Below are 26,560 nucleotides of genomic sequence, written 5' to 3' on the forward strand. Positions count from 1 at the left end.
AGGACTGAAAATAAGTGGAACCTTGTCAATTTTCGACTTTTTCACATTTTCTGAAAGAAGAAGTTTTCTTCTGCAATATACTAAATATTGGAAAAAAAAACGAACAGCAAAACATGTTTTTACAACATTGTTTTTTTTTTGTTCGCCAACGCGTTTTTTGTGTGCGAATAGTGTGATTATGTGTGTCTATAGGGTCCCCTTTTCATTTCTTAAAACCCCTGTACACTCTCTTCACTTCACTCGAATAACTTGAACAAGGATAATGTTACTGCTCTGAAAGTTTACATCAGGCATGGACAGAGTGTGTTGATAAAGCCTGCTTAATTTCAGCTTATTGTGATAATTTGTGGTCTACATGCTGTTGTTATTGATCTTGTTGTTTTTTGTCCCCAATTAACGCAAAGCGACCACGGTTTGGTAAAGATAAAGCCCTTGAATAGGCCCTGTACTTCAGAGCCTCAGTACACTCTTTCCAAGAGTGTGTGCTCTCTTTGCAATGTTTGGATAGGTAAGGAGATTCCATTTAAAATTACGTATAGGCTATTTCAAGTCTTTTTGTTTTAGAATATGGCAATAGATAAAAAGCCATGTTTGGCGACTTTTTAGTTTGTTTTGTGATGTAGGGCCACACTCACAAACACCCACACACACACTTACACACAGACACACAAACACACATATGTAAATATACATATATATATGAATAAATAATATATATATATATATATATATATATATGACCGTGCACCTCAAAACAAACAAAAAGTCGCAAGTCATGAATTTTTAGTTAAGATCATATTCTGAAAGAGCAGACTTTAAGCTTTAAAATGATGTATAACTCAAATCAAATGGACCCTCCTAACCTATCTAAATATTGGAAAGAAAGCACAAACTCAGGAAAAGTGTGAACTGAGAAAAGAGGCTCTGAAGTACAGTATCTATTCAAGCGCTTAATCTTTACCAAACCGTGCTGGCTGTGCGATGAATGGGACAAAAAACAGGAAGTAAACCACCAGAGTAACAACAATGAAGGGATTATCAGATTAAAGTGAAATTAAGCATGCATCATTAACACATTCTGTCCATAATAAATGCCAACTTTCAAAGCAGTAGCACTGTCCTGTCAAAAGTTATTAGAGTTGAAAGTGATGAGTGTGGACAAGGTGTTTCAGAAATGAAAAAGGGATTCTAAAGACACGCCTAATCACACTGTTCTACCAAAAATGTTCGAGATAAACTGCTAAAAAAAAAAACACACACTTTCCTGCCCGTTTTATGATACCAAATTTTAACATAATGTGAAAGAACACCCGCTCTTTCAGAAAATATGAAAAAGTCAAATTCGGCTAGGTTGACCCATTTCACTTATTTTCAGTCCTCACGCAAAATCAGTGTGTGCGACTTTATGTTCGTTTTGAGGTGCACGGTCATATATATATATATATACATATATATATATATATATATATATATATATATGGGTGAAAACGTTGAACGATGTACAATTGGGCAAATCAGGGGTCAAAATCAAAAAACGTCACACACTGATATAAATATATCTCAGTCAAATGTCATTGATATCAGTTTTCTTGGAAACCCGATTATACTGGGATATCTTCAAGGGTGTTGTTTTTATTCAAGATTAGATAGAACTGTGACATATTGGCGAACGTCCCTGACTAACATAAACATTGTTTTAGTGAAAATTCAAATGAAGGGTAGAGAAACATTCAAATGAATATATTTTCATCTTATTCATGCTTTTGAAGACTGTGTTAATTTGTTCCTAAAATATTGTTTACCTCCTGTGAAGTTTACAAAAGCTAATACACATAGAAGTTGAAGTAAAAGTGGAGTTTTTGTCATTTAAGCAGAGATTTGTATAGTCTTATCTTCACTTTCATCTCATTTGAACAAAACATATAGCAGGGGTCTGATGTGTTTAAATGTTAATGTTCACTAGATGCTAATAATGAATTTAGTGCATTTCGTTTGGTCAAATCCCCATAAAAGCCCTTTACAGATGCTGAAAGTAAGCCATGTTTTGATCAGAGGCGTTCAGGTTTCACTCAAAGACGTTCCTCAGACATAGACATTAAAAAGATGTCCTTTGATCCATAATTACGAGGTTTGTGAACAAACAACATTATTCTTTTATTAAACATATGTTTATCTTTTGTGAACAATTCAGAATGGTAATTTCAACTTGAATTATTTTTCATAATAACCGATTGTAACTACAAACCTCCAAAATGTAAGAGGAATTTCGATTTCTACACCAAAAATCAACAACAAACCTGTCCTTGTTATATTATTCATATCTTACAACACTTTTGAATGACAGACAAATAAAAATTACATGAAATACTTGCAATTTTGACTACCTTACCTAAATTATTTGTTTATATCAGAGACATTTGCTTTTCCATCAGGGACGTTTCGGCTGTAAGTTATCACTAGAATTAAACACCAAACTCCCTATTTTAAAAGATCCTCGTAACTCAACATTTCACATTCATTGCGAAATCATTTACCGAGGCATATGTCAAGAATTGTTTTTGTTTATGATGACCACTACTGTTTATTTCACCTTCCGGTGTATGCGAAGGTGTGCCCACATGCTATCAATATTGTATATTTTTTCTTTCAAATGTAGTCCAAATCTATAACAAAGGTAAACACGAATTTACTAATACTATTTGAATTTGACCACTATACCTCAAATATGATTGTATGTGTATGTCAGGCCAGTTCGGATTTTTATTAGGGACCGTACCTGGGCCAATGTTATGATGTCGTCTCAGAAAGCTGTAATTAACCTATACTTATCCTAGAAGCATCAAATTCCGCTGTGCTTTTTTGCATACTATGGTAGATATAAATTGTAAACGCCAACCTCAAAAGAATATCAACGGTGTGGTACAGCAAACGTTTGACCAAAATGAACTGAAAACCTCTTTCAAGAGTTTGACAATGATAACATTACAATATCACATTTTACCTGTCACATCGGTAAAGGATTATCTCTCCTTCTTTCTACTCGAAGGCGATACATAAGTAGTGTTGTAGAGGAAACTAAGTAAAGGGACATTCTTAATAGACATTTTCTTGTTTCATCATAGATGTTAGTATTTTACCTTTTCTCATGTATTTGGCTTACAAACCTCAAAAATAATACCACTAGAACATCTCACCTTACTTCTAAGAGAAAAGGAGTCATTACAGGGGAAATTCAGCCCAAATATGAGCTAGCCGCTGTTAAGAAAGAATAAAATCTTACGGGCTCAAGAAAAAAATAATGAAGTTATTTTAAACGGTCATTAAAAATATGCTAATGGCATATTGAGCTTGTCATTCCCTCATAACTTGCCATAATGTTTGCACATAAACTTTTGAAATTTTCAGTTTTTCATTCAAACATAATTATGCCCGAGGCTTTAATCCGGGTATATCTAACTGATTACTATTCTGAAGGTAATCAACCAGGAATAGCATCATGTTTCAGATTTCAAAGACAGATAAATTGAATTTTCGTTATTTTTTGTACACGATCAATGGAAAATTGTGAGGTTATGACATGGTCAGCTCACTCATTTGCATATTCTTATCAACTGTATGAGAACTTGTTTGCAGAAATTAGCAAAACTTCAAACAGGCGGTTAATTAAGGGTGCAATGAAGCACAATTAAGGGTGCAAGTGTGCACCGCAGGTGTGCTGCTATTGTTACAAATTAGGTGCAAATTTGAACATTTATTTCCTAACGTGCAAGCCTCAGATTTTACAGCCTCAAAAGCAAACGTAGTGATGTGCATTAAAAACAGAGTCCGCATTATAACATTGAATTTTATTTCCCCTCCACTTGGTATTCCATGTCCTCAATCAGTGCATGGTACCGACTGCGTCGCTTGCTACTACCTGAAACAGGGGTTGGGATAGTCATTATTTTGTAAACAGATGGCACCTCCAAGATGTCCGTCCGGTCTTGCCAGTACCACGGCCGTTGTCTGGAACTTGTAGGCTCCCTGAACATGACTGAGCCTAAAGATCCTGAGCAGGACGAAATTCTTATATTCGGAGCATTTAAAATCCATCCGGTCTTCCCATCTTGCTGTAAGAAAAAAAAAAGATAGAATTAAAATGATATTAAAATAAATTTATGCACTGGAAGAACAATGTACGCACAAATGAACGTCTCTGATCAAAATTATAAAATCAACATTGTTTTTAGATTGCGTAAATTACCTAGAACGATGTATGTATACGAGGGCCATATACTGTGGAATAATGAAAGATCTACTCCTTATTGTAGTAGTTGAAAATGTGTAAAACGTTCAATGTAACGTCACTGACGTAAACATCTTTGCTTATCAATACTTAATGGGTTTGATTTTTACAAGATACTGGCATTATATTTGGATTGAGGAACCAATGTGCTACAAACATAGGCACCAATTCGCCATGGTGGGTCATTGATATTGGTTTGAGAGCAGATCCTATTTGTTCAGAGAACGTCTCTGACCTAAACCTGTTTTTCATACATTTCTGCCTCTCTCACAAAAAATACGTAAACTAAAGTGACTACTACATAATAATCATAGACTATTGACCTATTACTAGTCATAAAACATATTTTCTGTCCTGCTCAATCAACAGAAAATCTTAAATTTGAAAACTTTTACATATTTTCAACATCTTTCAGGAAGCTTCGTTTTTCTTAATATTACAACACGCCCGTGTTAACTTGGTTCTACTTGTTCCTATTATACTAACTGAGCCCATCCAGACATAAATTTACTTTAATGTTCTCATAATTTGTATAGTGGATGTCTTTATTTCATGAAACAGTAATTTTCAGAGACGTTTTTCATTTTGCTCAGAGACGTGCGGTCTTTGATTTTCGTGCAGATTCTTACATATTTACTGTCTATCCTTTTTTAATTTACCTCTAATCCAAAGATTAAAATACATCATTTCACAAACGATACTGATTGGCAAATGTACGGAATAATAATTCTAATAAATCGGCACAAACACCAGGAAAGTTTTTGTTATTACTCACATTTTCAAGATTTGTGGGCATATTTGTCGTTGAACTGTGCTGACTCGATTCCAGGATGGCTCGTCAGTGCGTAAAATAAGCACGCAAATAAAGTATCATGCAGTGCGAAAGTGTCAGATGAGGGAATATCCCTTCAGAGACTTTCAATCAGGGACATTCGTTTTGATCAGAGACATTCGCCAATTTGGGTTTTCAACCAGAACTCATTTTTTTTTTTTTTTTGTGGACAGTATGCTACTAAAATTGCCAATCATCATAGTCGCCTGGCTAACACTGACATACTGATAACCAATTTTTATCTCAAGCATAATCCACTTTCATTAATGACACCATTAAACAACCGAACATCTCTGATGGTTATTCAGTATAATTTTCTTTAATGAGCCACCACACGATTATTTCACACAGCTCACTCACAAATTTTGATGGAATGGTAGTATGGATAAGACGCTATATAAATATGGCCGTACATGTTTTCATAGTCATCCTGAATTTTTGGCGTCAAGGAAAAGATAATTCATTCAGAGACGTTCTTTTTCAGACACAAGTGAATTCAACGTTTCCTGATAAGATAAATAATACACACGTTCATGGCAGAAGTACTTGATTTAATAGTTGAAGTGTGTGGGCTTACTCACAAGGAAAAACAAAGCTGTAGAATTGCATTAGAACAAAAATTAAGACGTGTGATTCTGGGATATTTTCCCAAAATATAAATTTTTGTCAATTTTTTCAGCTTCAAAGCATTATTTTTTAAAGAAAATGCAGTAAGAACACTACAAAGTATATATTTTCTGAAAGGTACAACCCTCCCCTACCAAATGATACCTAAAATAATGAAAAACACCCCCAGGTGACAATTTTACAAGGGTTTGAATATCGAAAAGCCCGAAAATGGCCAATTGTACATCGTTCAACGTTTTCACCCATATATATATGTGACCAAGCACAACAAAACCAAATCAAAGTCGCCAGACATGGATTTTTAGTTAAGGATAGATTCTGAATGAGTAGACTCAAAGTTTTAAAAAGATGTATAACTCAACTCCTATATATGGACTGAATACTGGAAAGAAAGCACACACTCTGGAAAAGTGCAAACTTGACAAAACAGGCACTGAAATACAGGGTTGATTTAAGTGCTTAATCTTTAACAAATCATGCTAGCTGTGCGATGAAAGGGACAAAACACAGGATGTAAACCACCGTGGCAATGACAATGAACAAATTATTGAATTAAGCTAAAATTAGGATAAATACCAACTTTCAAAGCAGTATCATTATCGTTTCAAAAGTTATTAGACTTGAAAGTGAAGAGTGTGCAAATGATTTCAAGAAGTGAAAAGGGGCCTTTAAGACATTGATCATTCTCCTCTCAGCCCCCCTCCTCAAAAAAAAAGGGGGGGGAATGGCTTATGAAAAAAAACTTCTGAACACACACTTTCCCATTCAATGTATAATCCAAACATATTTAAAGAACAATGTAGAAGAAGGATAACTCTTTCAGAAAATATAAAAAACTCAAGACTGGCTCGGTGGGTCCATTTCACCTTTCTTTAGTCCTCACGTAAGATCAGGGGCTGCGACTTTTTTTTTGTTTTGTGTTGCACGGTCACATATATATATATCATATATATATATATATATATATATATATATGAGTATATGAATATACACTGCAAAAAGTCCGGTGTTAAATAGTGAACACCGAGCTGGTGTTAAATTTTCGGTGCTCATTTATGGTGTTAAATTAACACCTACGGGTGTCATTTCCAAATTTTAAACTGTTTTTTGAAGAGTTTCTTAGTAACTGCACTTCTTGTTGATTTTTAATTTAAACAAGACGATCAAGAATTTTACATTAAAATACTAGATTTTTGAAAAAATGTGAAAATGAATTTACACCAAAGTAACACCAGCTGGTGTGGTCCCTTATTGAAGCTGGACGGGTGTTAAACCATTGATATTAACACCAGCAAATATCAAATCAACACCATGTGGTGTCATTTTTGAATTAACACCAGTACAGTGTCAAAATAACACCAGGTACAGTGTCAAATTAACACCACGAAGTGTCAGGTGAACACTTTTCAACACCATCACAGTGCACTTTTAACACCTGTGGGTGTGGTCCTTTACTGAAGTTTGATCGGTGTTAGATTTAACACCCGTGGTGTTAAATCTAACACCGATGTTTTTACAGTGTAAGAACGACCCAAGTCCATGGAAGACCATTTCGAGTAAACTTAAAAAGAACTTAATATCTTTTTTATTTGTCCAATAATATTCTATCTAACTGTGATGGGAAGGCAACATTGTTTATACAAATTAGAACATATATTATCATGACAATTAACATTTACATAAATTGTGGAGAGACCATTTTGTGTGATGGACTTGGGTCGTTCTTTGATTCATATGGACTTGAGACGTTCTTTGATTCATATACATGATATTCTGCTATAGAGATGAGAGAAGGACGAGAGAGGGCGCTATAATATGAATGTAAGAATAACCCAAGTCCTTCATTCTTACATTCATATAAGATTTAACTCATTTATTTCAGGCACTTCCGGGGGTGATTAGGATTTATCATTTATACACAAGATGAGTCCATGCATAAGCTACAATTTCCCATGTCAAACTGAATTTTGCCAAAAATTGGACTTGGGTCGTTCTTATATTCAGGTCTTCACACACACACACACATATATATATATATATATATATATATATATATATATATATATATATATCTACATTATATGTTTATATACATATATAATATATTATTATGTGTATATATCAAAAACCAATAGAGAAATTATTTGATTTAGGACTTTTTATTAAATCCATAATGGTGAATGAGATTACACCACAGAGACTGATTCAAAATGCATTGATATTTTGATGTTCAGGGACGTTGTTACTTTATTGCTGAGAGGTTTCTGACGCAGGAATATGAAAATAAATTGTTAGGAATTAATATCGCTTTGAAAACCTCACATTTATTTGATTTTTATTTTACATGGTAACCCTACTTGTCGGAAATCTTATCTTAAAACACATTATATATAATATATATACTGTTACAAGTCATTTCTTCCCTGATTTTCCTATTGATATTGTTACGCCCCACTCAAGAATCTGGGCTACTACTGACAGACAAAAGGGAGTTATGAACACATGGACAGAACATTCCTGTGTATAGAAATCTTGCCTAGCAACAATACATCGTTGAAATTTTACAGTGTCTGGCTGCCGGTGAGGAGCAGCACTGTGCTGGGGAAGCTACAGGTGTTTGAACAGAACAATGCTTGTCGATTTAATACATAGGGGCAACACAACCACATGTCATACTGGCTTCATAGAAGCAACCTCAGAGTAGTAGCTATGCAGCATTTGCAGGGGCAGCAGTTAGACTGCAAGGTCTGCTGGGAAAGGCTTGAACAGACGATATGAGGTCGGATATCGGCAGCTTTTAGTCACCAGTCAAACTGTAAGTTAATAGTTTTATTACGATATCCCCTTTTTCCAAATATCACAGTTATCATGATTATTTTGAAGCTGTATTCTACTAAAGAAGAGTGGTTTTGGTAAACCAACCACGTGTTATATTATGTGCACAGCTTTTTGTAGTCTCTGGTATAGAGTAAGCTAGTTGAAAACAGTTTGGATTATATATTGTTTGTGATAATGTGTAATGCAGAGAAGTTATCCCCCCCCCCCCCCTGTTTAAAGGACTCGTTCACCTTCATAAACGCAAGGATTGAGAGAATGCAACAATAATAGTAGAACACATCAGTGAAAGTTTGAGGAAAATTGGACAATCGATGCAAAAGTTATGATTTTTTTGTGTTGGAACCGCTGGATGAGGAGACTACTACAGCTCGTGAGTCATATGCGTACAATTCAATTCAATTCAAAGTTTATTTCATTTTCCGACATAACATATGTTTCACTTCTTTTGATAACAGAGAACAAGGTAAATAGAATATAGTGAAATGAAAAGACTGTACAATAATTGAGGACCTTTAGTAATCATACATTGTATAGTAAAAAAGAAACAGAAGTGATCGAAATGAAGTACATGTATACCGTGCGAAAAATGGAGGGACCCACTAAAAAGACAGAGCTTGTAGTGTGTGGGCCCCTCTGGAGAAAAACATTGATGGAATCGAATCATCGAAGATACAAAAGATAATAAAGTGGAAGAAGTCTGGAAGCCCACTAAAAATTAGATTACCATATATACACTTTCATAGACGCGAACAAACATGAAACAGGACTAGACAACGAGACAACTACTGAAAAAAAAAGGTTGTACAAGACAAACGGAATGGACAAGACTGACAAACTGAAGACAAAATAGCAGACAAAAATGCACAACAGAAACAGAAACAGAAACAGAACAACAGAAACAACAGAAACAGCGATCTTCGGCAGAAGCATGCCAAGAGAATAAGAGGATAGTTGCAGGGGAAAAGTAATATTTTGACGCCTGAAATACGACAAGAAAATAGAAAATAGAGGGACGTATGAACAGGACTCACATACATACGGAAAGTCAACTTCAAGACGCTATGGGCAAAATGGCATAGGTGACAACATTGCGAGCATCTAGGAAAAAGATACCATTAATTCTTTGAAGAGGGGACAAAGTGAGCAGGTAAGTGTAACTGAGAAAAAAGGCCAAATGGTTAATTCGGTATTGTAGAGTCGTACGATTGCAATAAAAAAGACTTCAGTCTCCTCTTGAAAGAACATATGGATGGAGCGTTTTTTTTTTTCTAAATGATGATTAAAAGTTTCCATAAAATTACAAAAGGGTATATTAACATCATCGCTGCCAAATACTCCTGACCAGTCAGCATTCTCCAGGGCCACATCAAAACTAGCTAACTTTTCAGGTGAAACTCTACGTCTAAACAAAAGAGGTGAAATAGGTTTAATATTAGCTGGTGTTTTAAGAGTAAAACAAGTCATTATTGGAAAATGATCAGTCATATCTGAAAGGATTATAAAAGAGTCAGGGAGGGGTAGAATATTACAAAACAAGTTGTCAATGAGGGTGGCAGAGCGATCTGTAACACGTGTGGGTTTAGAAATAAGAGGAAGAAAGGACGAGGACAGAAGTGTGTGAAGAAAATCACTAGAGATATTATCATGCTCAGACTTCAGCAAATCAATATTGAAATCACCGAGTAAAAAGCAATCCTTATTTCGGAAAACGTGTGAATTATCAAGATCTGAAAAATAAGTTAAAAAAATCATTGGCGTTTGAATTAGGAGGTCTGTATATAATGCCTACCATAAGATTTCTACATCCTGGGATAAGAATTTCTATAAACAAAGATTCAACAACATTGTCCATTCTAGAAATATCTTCATGAACAATAGTATCAAAGGAACGTGATATGTACAATGCAACGCCCCCTCCATTCTTATCAAGCCTATTGTTAACAAACAAATTATAACCCTCAATTGCGAAATAATTTTCTGTATTGGAAGCTAACCATGTCTCACTTAATCCGATAACGGATAGCGACTGGCTTGCATCAGATTCTAATAGAAATTTTAAATCATCAAAATGTTTATTCAAACTCCTTATATTTAAATGTAACAAAGAAAACGTGTCCTCAGAAAAATTATGAATCATATCTTTGCATTGATTCACTGTAATATAATTGCACAACATATTTTGAGTGAAATCATTACTAAGATCATGAGGCAATTCATTTGCAGCTGTATTCAGGCTATCGGTAACAAAATCATCGTAAGGGGTGGTTCGTGTACTGGTTAACCCACTAACTGGGTCAGAATCTAAGCTTGTTTTCCTAAACAATTCAAAAAAAAATCATCGTTCGATACGGAATGAAATGGAGCATTCAGAAAATTAGCCATAATTAAAAATACGAGACGAATTTTTAAAAGTCTGCGTTATTAACAAAACTAGGATGTCGTGAATAAGTGGACGATACAAGAAAATACCCAGTCGCCGGGATGTGGCAAGACGCTGGAGTAATCTACAAACATGGGTGACGTCAAAATTATGATAAGCAGAAGATCGCTGAAGAGACGTAGAACGTGAAACGAGAAAGGGCTGAACAAGGTAAGTAAGAACACTGAGAAGCATGGACAGAAAAAGACATAGAACACACACAACATAATAAGAATAAATCCAGTCTCTCTGTGGGCTTCCGAGACGACAGCAAAAACATACATACACAAAAATTTGAGCCGACATTAGACAAGGACAAACGTGGCTTGGCTATTACATTCGATCAATTTCCGGATCATCAATAATATACGATAAGTAAAGAATAGCTCCGAAAACCCCAGGCCAATAATGTACCTTCTCGGGCACTTGTTAGCACACCGCAGGTCTGAATACGAAACATATTTTCACACCAATGCCGCCAATGGCATCATTATAACAGTGGTAGTGTGTGTATGCATGGCGTGTGTAAGCAGTGTTTTAACATGCGAGAGTATGATTGTGCTTGAGAGTGTGAGATTTGGGTGTGTGTGTGCGTGTGTGTGTGTGTGTGTCTTAACGTGTGTGTGTGTTTGACGTGGGCGTGGCTGCGAGTGTAGGCAGATAAGCAAAGGGTTCGGTTCAGTGCAGACGATACTGGGACCGTACAAGTGAACAATTGCTGTACAAGCAAGTACTGTACTTCACATCACACCAGTTTGGCAGAATGATGAGTACGCAGGAGTTGTGCGCATATGAATATGCAGACAAGCGATAAAGATCTAACGTACGGATAAAAACTTGTAACTTTTCCAAAAATTGTCACAATTAAGAGGGGGATCAGACTTGTAGTAATAATCATCTCAAAAACAAAATGGATGGGGGGGGGGGGGTCGTTTATAAAATGCAATATATTCCTCAACTGGTCAAAGTACAACCCAACAAGGATTACACATGTATTGAAAATATGATACAGACAAATGAAGTTAATACACACTACAGACACAATCAGTTGGAACCCCTGGAAATCTTTTGTTCCATTGTGTAAATATGGTGGGGGGGGGGGGGGACACTCGCAACTGCATAGCCTTTCGGCACTGAAAAAATGAAATTCACTATTGTCGTGTGCAAGATATCACTGCAATATTCATGTATATCATTCATTACATCATAACATCAAGTTTGCGTAATTCCCCAACACCAACAAAAAATAAATAAAAAGAAAGAAATCCGAACAGTTACATAAATCTAAATTCGTAAATCCAATTCATCTCTAATTTTACAGAATTTTCAATTAAAGCATACCACAACATATCATATTGTTAAACAAAACAATATTTTGTTGGCATTACATTATATATGTATAAATATTTTTTTTGAAAATAGAGGAGAAAACTTATGACCAGTAGAATTATCTATCCTGATTGCACTGTTATGTTTTGCAAAATAATCAAAATTATATGGATATCCTCATCAGACCCGACGGCAGTTGCTGTCAGAAAAAACAGTCGAAAACACAACCGCAAACAATATCATATTGTTAGACAATAACATCACATTGCTAAACGACATATCCTATTGCTAGACAAAGCAATACTTTGTTGACATTTCCATGTATATATTTTTTTTTTGGAAAAAAAAATAAAGGGGAAATAACTTGTAACCAGTGAGAATATTCATCCTGATAACATTTCCATATATATATATATATTTTTTTTTTTTGGAAAAAAAAATAAAGGGGAAATAACTTGCAACCAGTAACAATATTCATCCTGATTACACTGTAATGATTTGCAAAATAATCAAATTATAGGTATTCTCAATTCAGACCTGACGGCAATTGTCGTCAGAAACACGGTCAAAAACACAGCCGTAAACAATATATCATTTTGTCACACTATACATCATATTGCCGAACAACACTGTTAGGCAATGCAATATCTTGTTGGCGTTTCCTTACATTCTTTTTTGAAAAAGGGGAAAAAACTTATAACCAATAACATTGTTAATCCTGATTACACTGCAATGTTTTGCAAAATAATCAAAATCATGGATATTCTTACTTCAGACCTAACGGCACTTGCTGTCAGAAACACGGTCAATGACACAATCGAAAACCATACATTTTCATTCTAATGTCAATAAATTCCATATATATTATTTTCATTACACAAATTAATTGATCTTCAAGTGTGTTCACACGAGAACGAAACTTTACAAACGTGACAGTAATTTTCCATGTAATGTCACATTCATAACACTCTGTAAAGTTGTCTATCTGATCACATCAAACACACAGGGAATACATACTATATCAAAATGAAAATTTGAATTCCATGATCACAAAACATGAGTTTTCATCTATTAAACCATAGCAAGTTGCGCAATACAAATCCTGCATCACGCCAAAATTCATTTTTGTTATCATAATATACTCGGATTCTTTTTCAAAACGGATGTACTCCGGTTAAAAAAACAAAAACAAAAACAAACAACAAACAACAAACAACATTGCATCCAAAGTCATATCGTATGACATAAAAACGTGTCATCCTTTCATTATATTAATGTGCAACTGTTCAGACACGTTTTGTATTCAAGTAACATGCCCCCTGTATTCATTTTGTTTAACCATTCACCATAATATATATTTCACCCATCAATTATAATTCTAATGAACTTAATATACTTCCATATCAAAACTGCACCATGCATATTATCCATGATAAACCAAAGATTACTCTTACAATAATCTTCCAAAAAGACCGAAAGCAACACAACGCTATAATTGGGCTTTAGCACATCAGGTAGTTTTCCCAAAAAAGAAATACACACTTGAGAAAGTCTATTACTTAATCAAAGCTAAAAATAATTTACACAGGAAGTTCACAATAGGTTCTGATCCTTTTCAACAAAAAAGTACACTACGGCCTCTATATTACCCAATAAAAGAGTGTGAACATATTTGTGGAGGCCAGCCATACAACGAAAATACAAAATCCACATTATTACGCAACTAAGTTGTGTTGTAACCAGCAGATATGCGACCATGAACACACAACCAGAACGTAATACACTGTAACGTACAACAGTATAAAGAAAATGTAACAGTATAAAGAAAATGTAAAAGAAAATTCAACATATTTTCACTTTTTCAACACATTTTCATTTTCGCATAATAAAAGAGCACTTCATTTGCCTCTTTCTAAAGGCGGGGGAAGTAATATTACCCATAACATTTGTCGGTAACGAGTCAGGGGAATGTGTACTTTTTTTCAAAAGATGGAATTTTGTGAAATTCTCTTTATATTTTCCTTATATTGTTGTACGCATGTGACATCTAAGTTATACATACACTGCAGTAGTCTTCTCATCCAGCGGTTACTGCACAAAAACTTCAAAAATTCATAACTTTTGAACTTTCACTGATGTGAAGAACTTGTGAAGAACTTGTTTCTGTTCAATCTTGGATTTTTGCAAACAAACTTTCCTTAAACCTTGAAAAAACTCATTATATTTTGTTTAGCAATTCCCCACCTGTACTACCTATTTCTGTCAAGATCAACAACATTGATTTGTCACAGGTCAACAGCACAAAATTTTTGGGTCTTTACATTGATAGTGATTTATCTTGGAGAACCCATGTTGGTTATGTAAGTAGAATTATTGCTAGAAATACAGGGGTTCTAAACAAACTTAGTTATTATTTTCCATGTAATATTCTACAGAGTATATATTCAACTTTGATATCTCCCTATCTTAATTATGGGATTCTGGCGTGGGGAAATGCTTCTAAAAATCTTATCGATTTGTTATTTATTGTGCAAAAACGCGCTATTAGAATTGTAAACCACGCTGGATATTTATCGCATACGAATGAACTTTTTATGAGCAATAAAATTTTGAAAATTCCTGAGTTATTTTCTTACAACGTTTGCCTGTTTATGTTTCAATTCTCAACTGGCCAATTACCAGATGCATTTTCCAAAATGTTCACAAGAAACAATACAGTTCATGATTATCCAACCCGCCAACGTTATGCGTATCACCTTCCACGTACCCGAACAATTTTTGCGAAAAAAACTATCATGTTCACTGGACCTAAGTACTGGAATGAACTCCCTACGGAACTTACTTGCAAGCTGCACCACTTTAACCTCATTCAAACGAAAACTAAAACAATATCTTTTGAGCAGCTACGGCATGCATATTGTATAGTACTTGTTGCTCAGTATTTCCTCCCTTGTCTATCTTATTTATCTTCTAGTAGTAGTCCGACGGGATCCAAACCATGAACATTATTATTATTCGATCAGTCTGCCTGTTGCGCTCTCTAAGTTTTTATTGTTACACTCGATTGTTGGAATTCTTGCGCGTGGCAGCTGTCTGTTACCATGGTCACACGGCCTACATGGTTTAGGACCCCGCTGGAATTTGACACCTGAGCTCCATTGTCCTTGTGTGTATATTTTATATTCACGACAAAATTCTTTTAGCCCACCTTCCATTTATGTATTTATGCCAATCGTTACGTCATCATCTATACCTCCACACCCACTTAAATCCTTACAATCTCAGTCGTTGTTCTCTCAATGTCCTCACTTGTAGTAGGTTATAGTTGCAACATGTGACCTTTCAGTGTTTTATTCTGTATTATTTTTATATAGCAAAATTTGATTTGATCTTGTTCGTTTTAATCGGAACCCCCAATTATAGTATGGTCTAAAAATATCTGTACTTATAAATGCTTCCCCTAATCTGATTTTACCACGGGACCTGCGGCTCTATACAAGCTTGCTTTTACGCAGGCCCCATCATATTTTTCGCATTATGATCTCAGTTTAACTCGCATGTATACAGACCTTGTGTATACCAAGACAAACTTTTGAACATTCCGGTGAAGTTCTATTTTGAATTATGTTCTGTATAGATTTCGTATCAATTTATTTTATATTGTGATATATGTGAGAAATATGAAAATAAATTGAAATGAAATGAAATGAAAATGTGTTCTACTAATATTGCTACATTCTCTCAATCCTTATGTTTATGAAGGTGAACTTGTCCTTTAATAAGACCGTTGCATGTGTACGAGGATATAATAGATTATACATGGTGGTCACTGGCGTAATGATTACTTTCAAGCAGAGTGCTGTTCAAAGTGTCTTGTGTTGATATTTGGTATACGGAAGGGAGCATTATTAAGCAAGATAAATACTCCACCGAAGTCAGAATGGTTGTGTACATCGGTTATGCATGGACATGAGAAAATGTTTAATTCTTTTCTGTAGGCACTGAAGTGAAGCTGCGGTGTTTGTAGATAGGTGTTTATTGATATGGAATGGTACAGTAATAATAATAATAATAATAATAGCTGGTTTTTATATAGCGCATTTCACACTTAAGTGTCTCAATGCGCTTTACAGACTACAGACAGTACAGAGAGTAAGTAGTTTTTATGTTGTGGTAATTGCGGTACTGTACTCTGTAGATGGCATTAACTTGGGTCAGCTTCGGGTGTACGTAGACAACCCGTGCACGCCGTGTAAAGATAACCCCAGCTCGTGACAATGTGTTCGGGCTACTTCGGACAAGGAAGGAACCCGCCGTGTACTACACGTCCAGTTGGAACCGTCCCCTCGACGAGGACTTGCACTCCGTATTCGCAGCGAACTGTTGTCGCGTTCGAATTCGACGATCACGGAGACAACTTCAGCATGACAATATCAGGTTTTGTTTATCTCGAAAGAAACATTTTGGACTGCTAATAATCAAACCCCAATTGTTAAACTGTGCGCATTGATATTATAAAACTGATGAGTTATTGTGAGTGTTGAGTTTAATCAAAGAAGCTTATACAAAACCATATCAGTAACCGGAGTAAGGTTTATGCAATATTTATGGCCATATTGTGAAGCATTTGTAAAGTTTTCTCTATGCTATGAATAGTAAGGAGGTTGATACGAAGCCGGCATTCAAGCATTACGTCGTTAGAGTGAGATTTGAGGTGTCATGATAAGCATTGACTGAAAATGTGTGCATGGGCGTATATGACGTGTCTGTGTGTTGTTTTGTTTCCTGTACCACCAACTTATTTGTATCTGAATTGAAAGACCGGAAATAAAGCTTATAATTTCCGGAATTATGGTGTTTTGTGCTACTTTGTCTGAGCACCGTATTTAAGTAGTCAACACTGGACCAACAAGCAATCACACGCTTTCACCGGCTGTGACACATACAATATAGTCTTAGGAATGCCGTCTTACCTTCATTTGATGATGACTCGAAAGAAATTTGAGAGGAGTTGAAAGACAAATTACTGCTGTAAATTTTGCTTAATCGAGCAGTAAATAAATCAATTAAATAAATTATTTTCTGGTAGAATTTTGATAATGCTTACGCAGCTTTAACATTTAATTGCACGAAAAATGAGAGATGTATTATATTACAACGTACGCATATATCTAGCTAGTCAGTGTATAATATCGGCTTCATTTCAGGGAGACTTTTGTCAAATACGTACAGTATGAAGTATTGATGGATAGTGATTCACAAAGACGAAAACAAACTTAAAAACAACAATCTAATGCCACAGATCCGGTGAACTCACCTGTATCAAAACTATAGCCACACGTTCCTATATAGCTACTCAAATGGAGTTACTTCGTTATTTCCTGAGACAGAAAATGATTATGATGTGAACTACAATTCTTTACATCAAGCTGAATTGTATCTATATTGAATATTGCATGTCCAGACATGAATTGAATTCCTTTTCCATCAGTATATTTCTCCTTGCAAAATATTCTTATATCTTTCCACATATTTCGTGCCGATAAGAATTAATCACGTCAATAAATTGACTTTGCAGCACTAAAGCTTAACAGGAGACGTTATGGAGAGTACAGCGTAGGTCAACAGCTGCAGTTCATGGTTATCAAAGTGTTGTTAATTACTGACTGTAGGTATACGTGTCAACACCAATGTCAACACATTATTCTACGAGTCGAGACATGTTCGGATTAAATCTTATCTTCAAAATAGAAATATATAGGGTGTCCCGTAATATGTTATATCATTTCTCAGAACAATAGCAAAGTTGCGAATTTTAATCATACAAACACATTTGGTCATACAAAGATAACGATATTCTTTCAACTACATGAACATGAAATCGTGAGCACTTCTAGCTGGTCGGAAAGAGGTACTGAGGGAGTATTGCATGTTACACGACCCGGCGTGTGCAGTGTTTACACAAGGTTCGAAATCAACGGTGTAAATGCCCCAAGTTCATAAAGAATAGATGTCGGAAGACCACTTTTCGGGAAAGGATATATTCCGGTAGCCTAACCGGGACAAATGACTATAAGAGAATTCATAATAAAGAATTCATACAATGTATGTCTGGTCTTCTCATCCCAAATAATGGAAAATAACTCTCGGTTCAATGAAAGGTATTTATGTGGCTCCCGCGACGAGCCATCCCATTTTGCCAAACTTTTTTTTTTCTTACTGTAACATTCACCACCAAATATCATCTATCTAATAACTGAACCACACGTTATAACCCTATAATTTGCCAATTTCGAATACAGTAATTTAATGACTTGTGTGGGGTCATAGAAAAATCATCTTAAAGCCACTGTTTACCATTGGAAGCAATGATTAAAAAAAGTTGTCACATTAGATGGGAGTATTATGTACAATTTTGTTGTATCACAGAAACATTCTTCTATTAAAAATGTATATATATATATATATATATATATATCACAATAAACAAATATATACTTCTTTTCAATAAATCATGAAGGTCAGAAGTTTATTCTAGAAATAATCATGAATAAACAATTGTTAACATTTTTTTTTGCATTTAACAATACTTATCATTTATTTTAATATGAACATATTTTAATTGCTTATTTTTATCCTTTACATTTTACAACTGTTTTGAAACAGTAAAGCAATTCATTGTTTCTTGATCGTTACCATGCAATTTATTATTCAACATTAAATAGATATGTATTTTGCTAACTGATAATCACTTACGTCGCATCTCAAGTCATGTACTCAAAACCTGAGTAAGATAATTCGGCAATTTCTATTTTTGAAAGATATGATGCTCCTGCATTTAAAGTTAGTAGTGTTCATAGTTAGAATAGGTCAAGAGACCCTACTCAATGTCAGCTAAATCTGATAATCCCTTTACGGTTGCTGCTCGGAAAATTTAAACCCTGTTTTCTGTCCACTTCATTGCATAGACGACAGCTTGGTCAGATTAAGCGCTTCATATACACTTTTTACTTTCGAGCCTTTTTTTTTCTCATGCAGTCAATGATACACACTTTTCCGGAGTTTATATTACATTCTTTCAATTCAAAGATAGATTAGGAAAGTCCATTTGTATCGAGCTATACATAATTTTCGAGCTAAAAGCCTATTCGTGAAGAATCTACCCCTACCACATCCATGTCTGGCTACTTCTGTTGGTTTTGTGGTGCAGGGTCTCATATTCGATATATAAGATGATTGTTTCGATAAAACTGAATGAGTTTATGTCGTTTGCTATATTTGATAACTGCACTTGAATGGGACATAGTGCGACAACACTTTATTGTTAAGTGTCACAAACTAACAATGATAAGAATGCTTGGCCTCAGCCTTCAATCTTTGTCCCGCAAAAATAATTCTGCATGTCCAATCACATGCATATGGACATAAAACAATGTGGCATAGACGGTGAGGTGCAGGCTAACACTGACATTTCAGATATATTAGAGAGATAAAATCTATAAAATCAATTGATGTGTTCCTTTCATAATAATTATCTGATATGCTACCTACCTGTTTACGGCTTTATTCAAATCCATGTTCAGTTCAGTTCAGTTCAAATTTTACTTCATATTTCCATTTTCTCAATGATAAGATTACAAAATTATTGACAACAAAACAAGAATACAAAATATATACAATTATGTCTTTTGATTGTAGAAGAAAAAGAAAAAAAAAGCCTTGACAAAAATGTACACGGTCATATCGTGTGAAAATGTCACTAGTAAGTATAAGAAATATGATGGGGCCTACATAAAAGCTTTAAAGCTTGTAAAACTGTAGGTTCCCGAGTTCATAGGCACATAATCTTACATGGAGAACGGATATGTTTGTCTTGACCAACTAAAATTACACCAGTACAAAAAAAATCGATAAGTAATAAACTAATGAACCACATAGATATCACACAAACCAGACTGCATACAAATCTCGCAGTGTTTGAAAATCAAAAATGCTATATTATTAAAAGGTGTATCGGTACCATGAAAAAGCTTGAATAACTTGGAGCTGTGGACAAGGACAAAAGACTGGGAGCATAAAAAAGTTGCTAAAAGCTTGGTAGTGTGTATCCACTGAGTACTAACTGTTTTAATTTGCGTTTGAAGGTGAATAAAGATAAGGAAGAAGTGATATCTAGAGGGAGATCATTCCAATATCTCGGTCCAGTAAATATAATTGTTTTCTTTTTCAGAAATAGTGCGAGTACGGGGAAGGTGATAGGCGTCACTCTGGCGAGTAGGATAACAGTGGATAGAGCGATTCCTTTTGAACATGTGGATAAAAACAGATAATAATTGATTAGTTGTTAGTTTATACATGAAAATTCCGAAACTGTAATAAAATCGGTCTGGAATTTTCAGAATTCTGTTTTGATGAAAAAAACAAACAAACAAACAGTTGGTATGAGCAAAATATCCGGCGTGGTTTATGATTCTGATTGCACGCTTTTGAATACGGAGAAGGGAATCTAGTAATTAATGAATTGCCTATCCCCACGCCAAAATTCCGTAATTAAAGTGTGGAGATATTAAACAAGAATATATACTCTGTTATATATGTGCATGCATACAGACTGACAGAGACAAAGAAAGAGAGAGATAGACACATTCTTATAGGCACTCATGTTATCTACACCTTGAGTACTAGATACAGAAGTTTTTACGCCTTTTGTCCTTTGCTCTTTAGACTATCGACACAGCCTTGATTATATAAACACACTTTGTGATAAAGGAATATTCTTTCAACAGTGAATCATTTACATACATAATGTGGCCTTGGAAAAATAAGACAATGTTACACTCCAATAGTTACTCTCGTACGAAATTGATTTTTCGATTCGTGTATGATATACGACCGTGCATTACAAAACCAATAAAAAACTCGTTCCTCTTGATTTTACATGAGGACTCAAAAAGAAAAGTGAAACGAGAAAACAAAGTCAATTTTACGTTTTCCATACTTTCTGAAAGAGATATTCTTCTAAGTTATTCTTGAGTTTGGGATAACAAAACGAATGGGAAAGTGGGTTTTCAGACGTTTTTGTACAACCCCTCCCCTCCTTTTTTTTTTGTTTTTTTTTTTTGTACAGTAATGGTATCAGGGTTTGTCCTCCGTAATGGAAGCCCCCTTTTTATTTCTTGAAAATCTTTTGCACACTCTCCACCTTTAACTCTAATAATTTATGAAATGATAGTGCCACTGCTTGGAAAGTTGGCATTAATCATGAACAAACTGTATTAATAGAGCATGCTGTATTTCAACTTAATCTGATCATCAATTCGTTGTTGTTATGTTGTTTACATCCTGCTTTTTTGTCACATTCATCGCAGGTATCATGACTATATTAAAGTATGGTGGAAGAGAAAAAAAGAACGATATTCATAAACAAGGTGATTTATATATTTCTGGATAGCTTAAATCTCTAGGAATGGGAATAATCAACTTTCAGAAGGTAAAAACGTCTCTAGAACGATGGAGAGATTGTGTTTTGAGACCCTTTTTAGACTAGCTAAACACGATCTGATGGCAAAATTTTGGTGACCAAAATGAGGACGTCACGAAATAGATGAATTAGCCCTGCCCTGACATGTGCTGTGCTACGCGGCGCCGTGGTTAAAAACATGAATTTCGCATGATGACCTGAGTGCTGCGGGGTGTCTTTTTCACACAGTCAGGCACAAGTGAGTTATAATTTCACTTTATTACTGAATCCATCTTCCTTTGAATTACCATTAAATATACAGAGGACAACCTTTTTAGACTTCTACTTGCGCTTTCGCGCCTCAGTCTCGACTCTCAAACGGCTCGTAGTAAGCCTAGGCACTCTACTGAAGTAACTTAGAACCAGGACCCTGATCTACTAGGCCGTGGGCCGAGGGATTTTTTCGTTCAAGTTCACTACGTAGCACAGCGGGACAAAGTGTGGATGAGCATAAAAACTAAGATAAAAATACGTTTACCATGAAATGCGTTGGACCCCGGTTAGACTCTTGCACGTTAGTGAAGAAGTAAATATAATCGTCAATTTGCCGAAGAGCACTATGCGTGAACGAAGTACGTACAGCCTTCAATGTATATCGTGTGTTACTGCTGTAGCGTGCGGTGACTGTCGATGCTTGTCCAGCGCCCTGCTGTAAACCACGAAGGTCATGCAAAGAAACCGAATAATTCTCCAATTTACGCAAGATTTCACCAAACTCATTGCATATTGTGGTTGAGATATCGAACAATTTTGCATATGATGACTCCACACAGTCACTGAGATTCATAAATGATGAAAATATTTCGCAAATTGCGGTCAGCTCGCCATTGAACACACTACATCATGTTGCCAATTTGACTGCGTGTACAGATCACGTGCTTTATATGGAACGGATATTGCACAGCGTACAATAAACCGTGACTTATTTGGTGTGAGGAACAATTCTGAGTGCCTCCCTTCATCATAATTAGTTAAGAATACATTCAATCCAAAGTATTCCTTATAAGTAGCAATGTGATGTTCTCTGGCATACCAGCTAAATCACCATGTGAAAGGTTGTTTGATACATTTTTTTTTTTTTTTTTTGGGGGGGGGGGGGGGGGTGTCACTTGTATTTACTCGTCATTAAATTGAATTCCAAGCTAAGATTTTGCCAGTTGACCTGGACACCCAAAAATGAATGAAATGTACACGTTTGTGTGTGCATAAATAAATAAAGGACTGGTAGTAGAAAAAAAAAATGTATAAGTGGCCGCCACTAGGGAGTTCGGAGTGGGGTGGGGACATGTATTTTAATTTTAAAAGGTTTGGATATGGGAAATGGCTGGCGTTTCCTGAATGATTTCGAGGGGGGGGGGGGTTGTCAAGTTTTGTGTACATTTTGTGTGTGTGTGTGTGGGGGGGGGGGGGACCATACTCGTTCAAGGGGATTTAATTGGTGCAGTGATCCATAGCAAGACCATATTTTAATGAAGAAGTTCCCAAAAGGATTTCTCTTTGCCAAGGTTCTGAACAATTTTCAAAGTATGCATTAGCAATATAATCGAAATATTTGTAATGAAAATTGTTCTGATTTATTTATTTTTTAATTGATTCAATTTGATGCCACTAATGGAACTAAGATGATTACTATGAATCTGATACCCTTAGCATGAGTCCTGGGACCGCCACTACTAGTCCCGTCTCATTCAACATCCAAACCCCCTTCCCTCCTCAAAGTTCATCTAAATGAACACCCCCCCCCCCCACACACACACACACAAATGCATACAATCACATGTATGTACATACAATAAAAACAAACACTCATTTCATTTCAATACAAACACACACATAATTATGTACTACTTGTTGACAATTGTATTTAGATGTCTTTATGGTAATTATGCATAAACATAATATTTTTTCTTCATCCTAAGTCACAGGACTCTATTTAATTTCATAACTAAACGATGTACAAAAAAAGAAATAATTCCTTCAAACGTGACAAAAGATATGGAAAAAAAATCAACAATTTACAGAAACGTCTAAAATAATATTTGATCCTCTTATAATTTATTCCAGTTGTTTTTTACTTTATAAAAAAACAAAATTCTTTTGCTTGCACTTTAACCTATTCAAGGCTTAGATTCTACATAATCATCATTCTTGAAATAAATGTTCTTATATCCAATTCAAATGACTGTGTTAAAGTGATTATATTTTAAATATTTTCTAATCTAAAAAAAAAAAAAATCCTTTGATGTACACATGACCACTATTCCATTCCACCCAAACTTTTGATTTCGAATAAGTTCTCGCATGAATAAACATAAAATTTCAATTTTTACTTCATTTATTTGTTACATAAAAACAACTGATGAACAGCATTGGTGGCTGAAAGGTTCAGCTTACAATATGTGACCCTGCACCTCAAAACAAACAAAAAGTCGCCAGACATGAATTTTTAGTTAACACCATATTCTGAAAGAGCAAACTTTAAGCTTTAAAATAATGTATAACTCAAATCAAATGGACTCTCCTAACCTAACTAAATATTGGAAAGAAAGCACAAACTCAGGAAAAGTGTGAACTGAGAAAAGAGGCTCTGAAGTACAGTGTCTATTCAAGCGCTTAATCTTTACCAAACCGTGCTGGCTGTGCGATGAATGGGACAAAAAACAGGAAGTAAACCACCAGAGTAACAACAATGAAGAGATTATCAGATTAAACTGAAATTAAGCATGCCACATTAGCACATTTTGTTCATAATTAATGCCAACTCTCAAAGCAGTAGCACTATCCTTTCAAAAGTTATTAGAGTTGAAAGTGAAGAGTGTGGACAAGGTTTTTCAGAAATGAAAAAGGGGTTCTAAAGACACACCTAATCACACTATTCTACCAAAAATGTTCAAGATAAACTGCTAAAATAACACACTTTCCTGTCCGTTGTATGATACCAAATTTTAGCATAATGTAAAAGAAGACCCACTCTTTCAGAAAATATGAAAAAGTCAAGTTCGGCTAGGTTGACCCATTTCACTTAAAAGTGCTGGCACTAATGATTGTGTCAGTGGATCCAGTATCAATCAAGAAACAGCAGTTTGTTGACCGAATTTTCCCTGTGACGTAGAGGCCTTGTTTTGCTTCCGTTGAGAAATTAGGTATTGTGTATACCCTGTCAGTTCCTGATGACTGATTATTGTCCATGTCATCTTTTGGCCCAGTTCGCTTCACAGCCTGCCCGCGCACCCTTCGGTCGGCTGGAAGTCGTTTTTCTTCTTTTGAGTCGCGAATGGGGTGGTTCGGGTCACCACAACGATAGCACTTCCGGGTTTTTTTTTCCTTGTGTTGTAGTGTTCGCATGGAATTGTGCCTTCTTCTCCTGGTTAGCTTGCTCCTTCTGGTTTTGTACGAGTGCGTTTGTCAATGCCTCCATCTGATGCGCATGTTGTTTGAGGAGCTTTTCTATGTTCTGCATTCGTTGCTCATCTTCATGGTCCAATGTACGAGTGTACTTCAGTGGTCTACTCTGTATACGCTTATTTCTTCTTTGGAGCTCGATTTTCTCAAAATTGTCTGTCTCTAAAGCAGCACAGATTGCTCCATCCAATGATGAAGGACGAGCACTGTGGATTCCTTCTCGGATAGACTGGCTTTCGATCGCATCAATGAAGTGGTTCCTCTCGAGCCTGTCCCTTGACGCTGGGGGGAATGTCTGGGTATGCTTTGCTTGCCAGGTCATGTATGGCCTGGCCCAATTCCTGTAGAGAATCTCTCGGGCCCTGCCTGCGATGGCGCAATTCTGCTAAGTAATTTTCAGCTTGCTGACTCTATAGGGCCAAATCTCTGAGAGAAGAGTCGTCTTAGCTCACTGTAGGAATTTTTTACTCCTACTCCTACAGTGCTAATGGCTCGTATTGCGCTTCCTTGAAGACTTGCTGCCACCGTTTGTAACAAATTTGCCTCTTTGTTATTACTGAGTATTTTCATCAACTCAATCGGGATACTCGCCAAAGTATATGGCTGGCAGGCACCTCAGCTTATCGTTCACTCACTCATGGTCATCTCATACCATCGCTCATCAGAGCAACCACCAGCAATGAGCACCCACTACATGCAGTTATCATTTAGGTCAAGACATCATAAAATGAGTCAACAGTCAGGGTACATACCGTTCCGAATGTGTTTTATCAAGGAGGATCACCTCCAATACAGCTGCAGTGTATGTCGATTCAAGTACAGAGCGAGAGACTTGAGAAGTACAGTAAAGAATATTGCATAAGCAGCATTCAAAGCAGCACCGTGGCAGGATTAAGTCTTCATCCCACTACAATCCCTGGACACTCTCAATACATCACTTAACCAATGCACAAAACTTTGCGCTGATCTGACACTGGGTCAGGCACACACACACTCATGACCTGTGTACTTTAACACATAACCTATGCCTACAGTACGGTACACACTCCAGTGCACACTTCAGTGCACACTCCTGGACTGATTCATTTCAGTGAAAGGGGTGCTCTAGGCAATTTTGTGGCAGTATTTAGCTTGTGTGCACATTGCAACAAATGATTCTTTTTACTGCTTATATACAAATAAAAACTCCTAATCAGCATATGAAATAGTATCACAAAAACAAACACAAACACACACACACACATAATGTACAGATAATACGATTTTTCACATAGATTGTTTGGTCGTGTATGTGCTGATGTAGATATG

The 26,560-nt window shown here is 35.7% G+C and overlaps 1 protein-coding gene across 1 annotated transcript in view; it reads right to left on the reverse strand.

Annotated features, from left to right (window-relative positions):
* LOC139718787 (uncharacterized) overlaps positions 1-25,574 on the reverse strand; it is a 43,348-nt gene extending 17,774 nt beyond the window's left edge. The window contains exon 1 of the mRNA XM_071630251.1: positions 25,206-25,574. Within this exon, the coding sequence (XP_071486352.1) occupies positions 25,206-25,574 (369 nt within the window). The remainder of the gene's footprint in view (positions 1-25,205) is intronic.
* Between the last annotated feature and the right edge of the window lie 986 nt (positions 25,575-26,560).

This window comes from Diadema antillarum, unplaced genomic scaffold (genome assembly GCF_040938485.1).
Source record: "Diadema antillarum isolate AM-2024a unplaced genomic scaffold, OU_Dant_1.0 scf00000099, whole genome shotgun sequence".
Lineage (NCBI taxonomy): Eukaryota > Metazoa > Echinodermata > Echinoidea > Diadematoida > Diadematidae > Diadema > Diadema antillarum.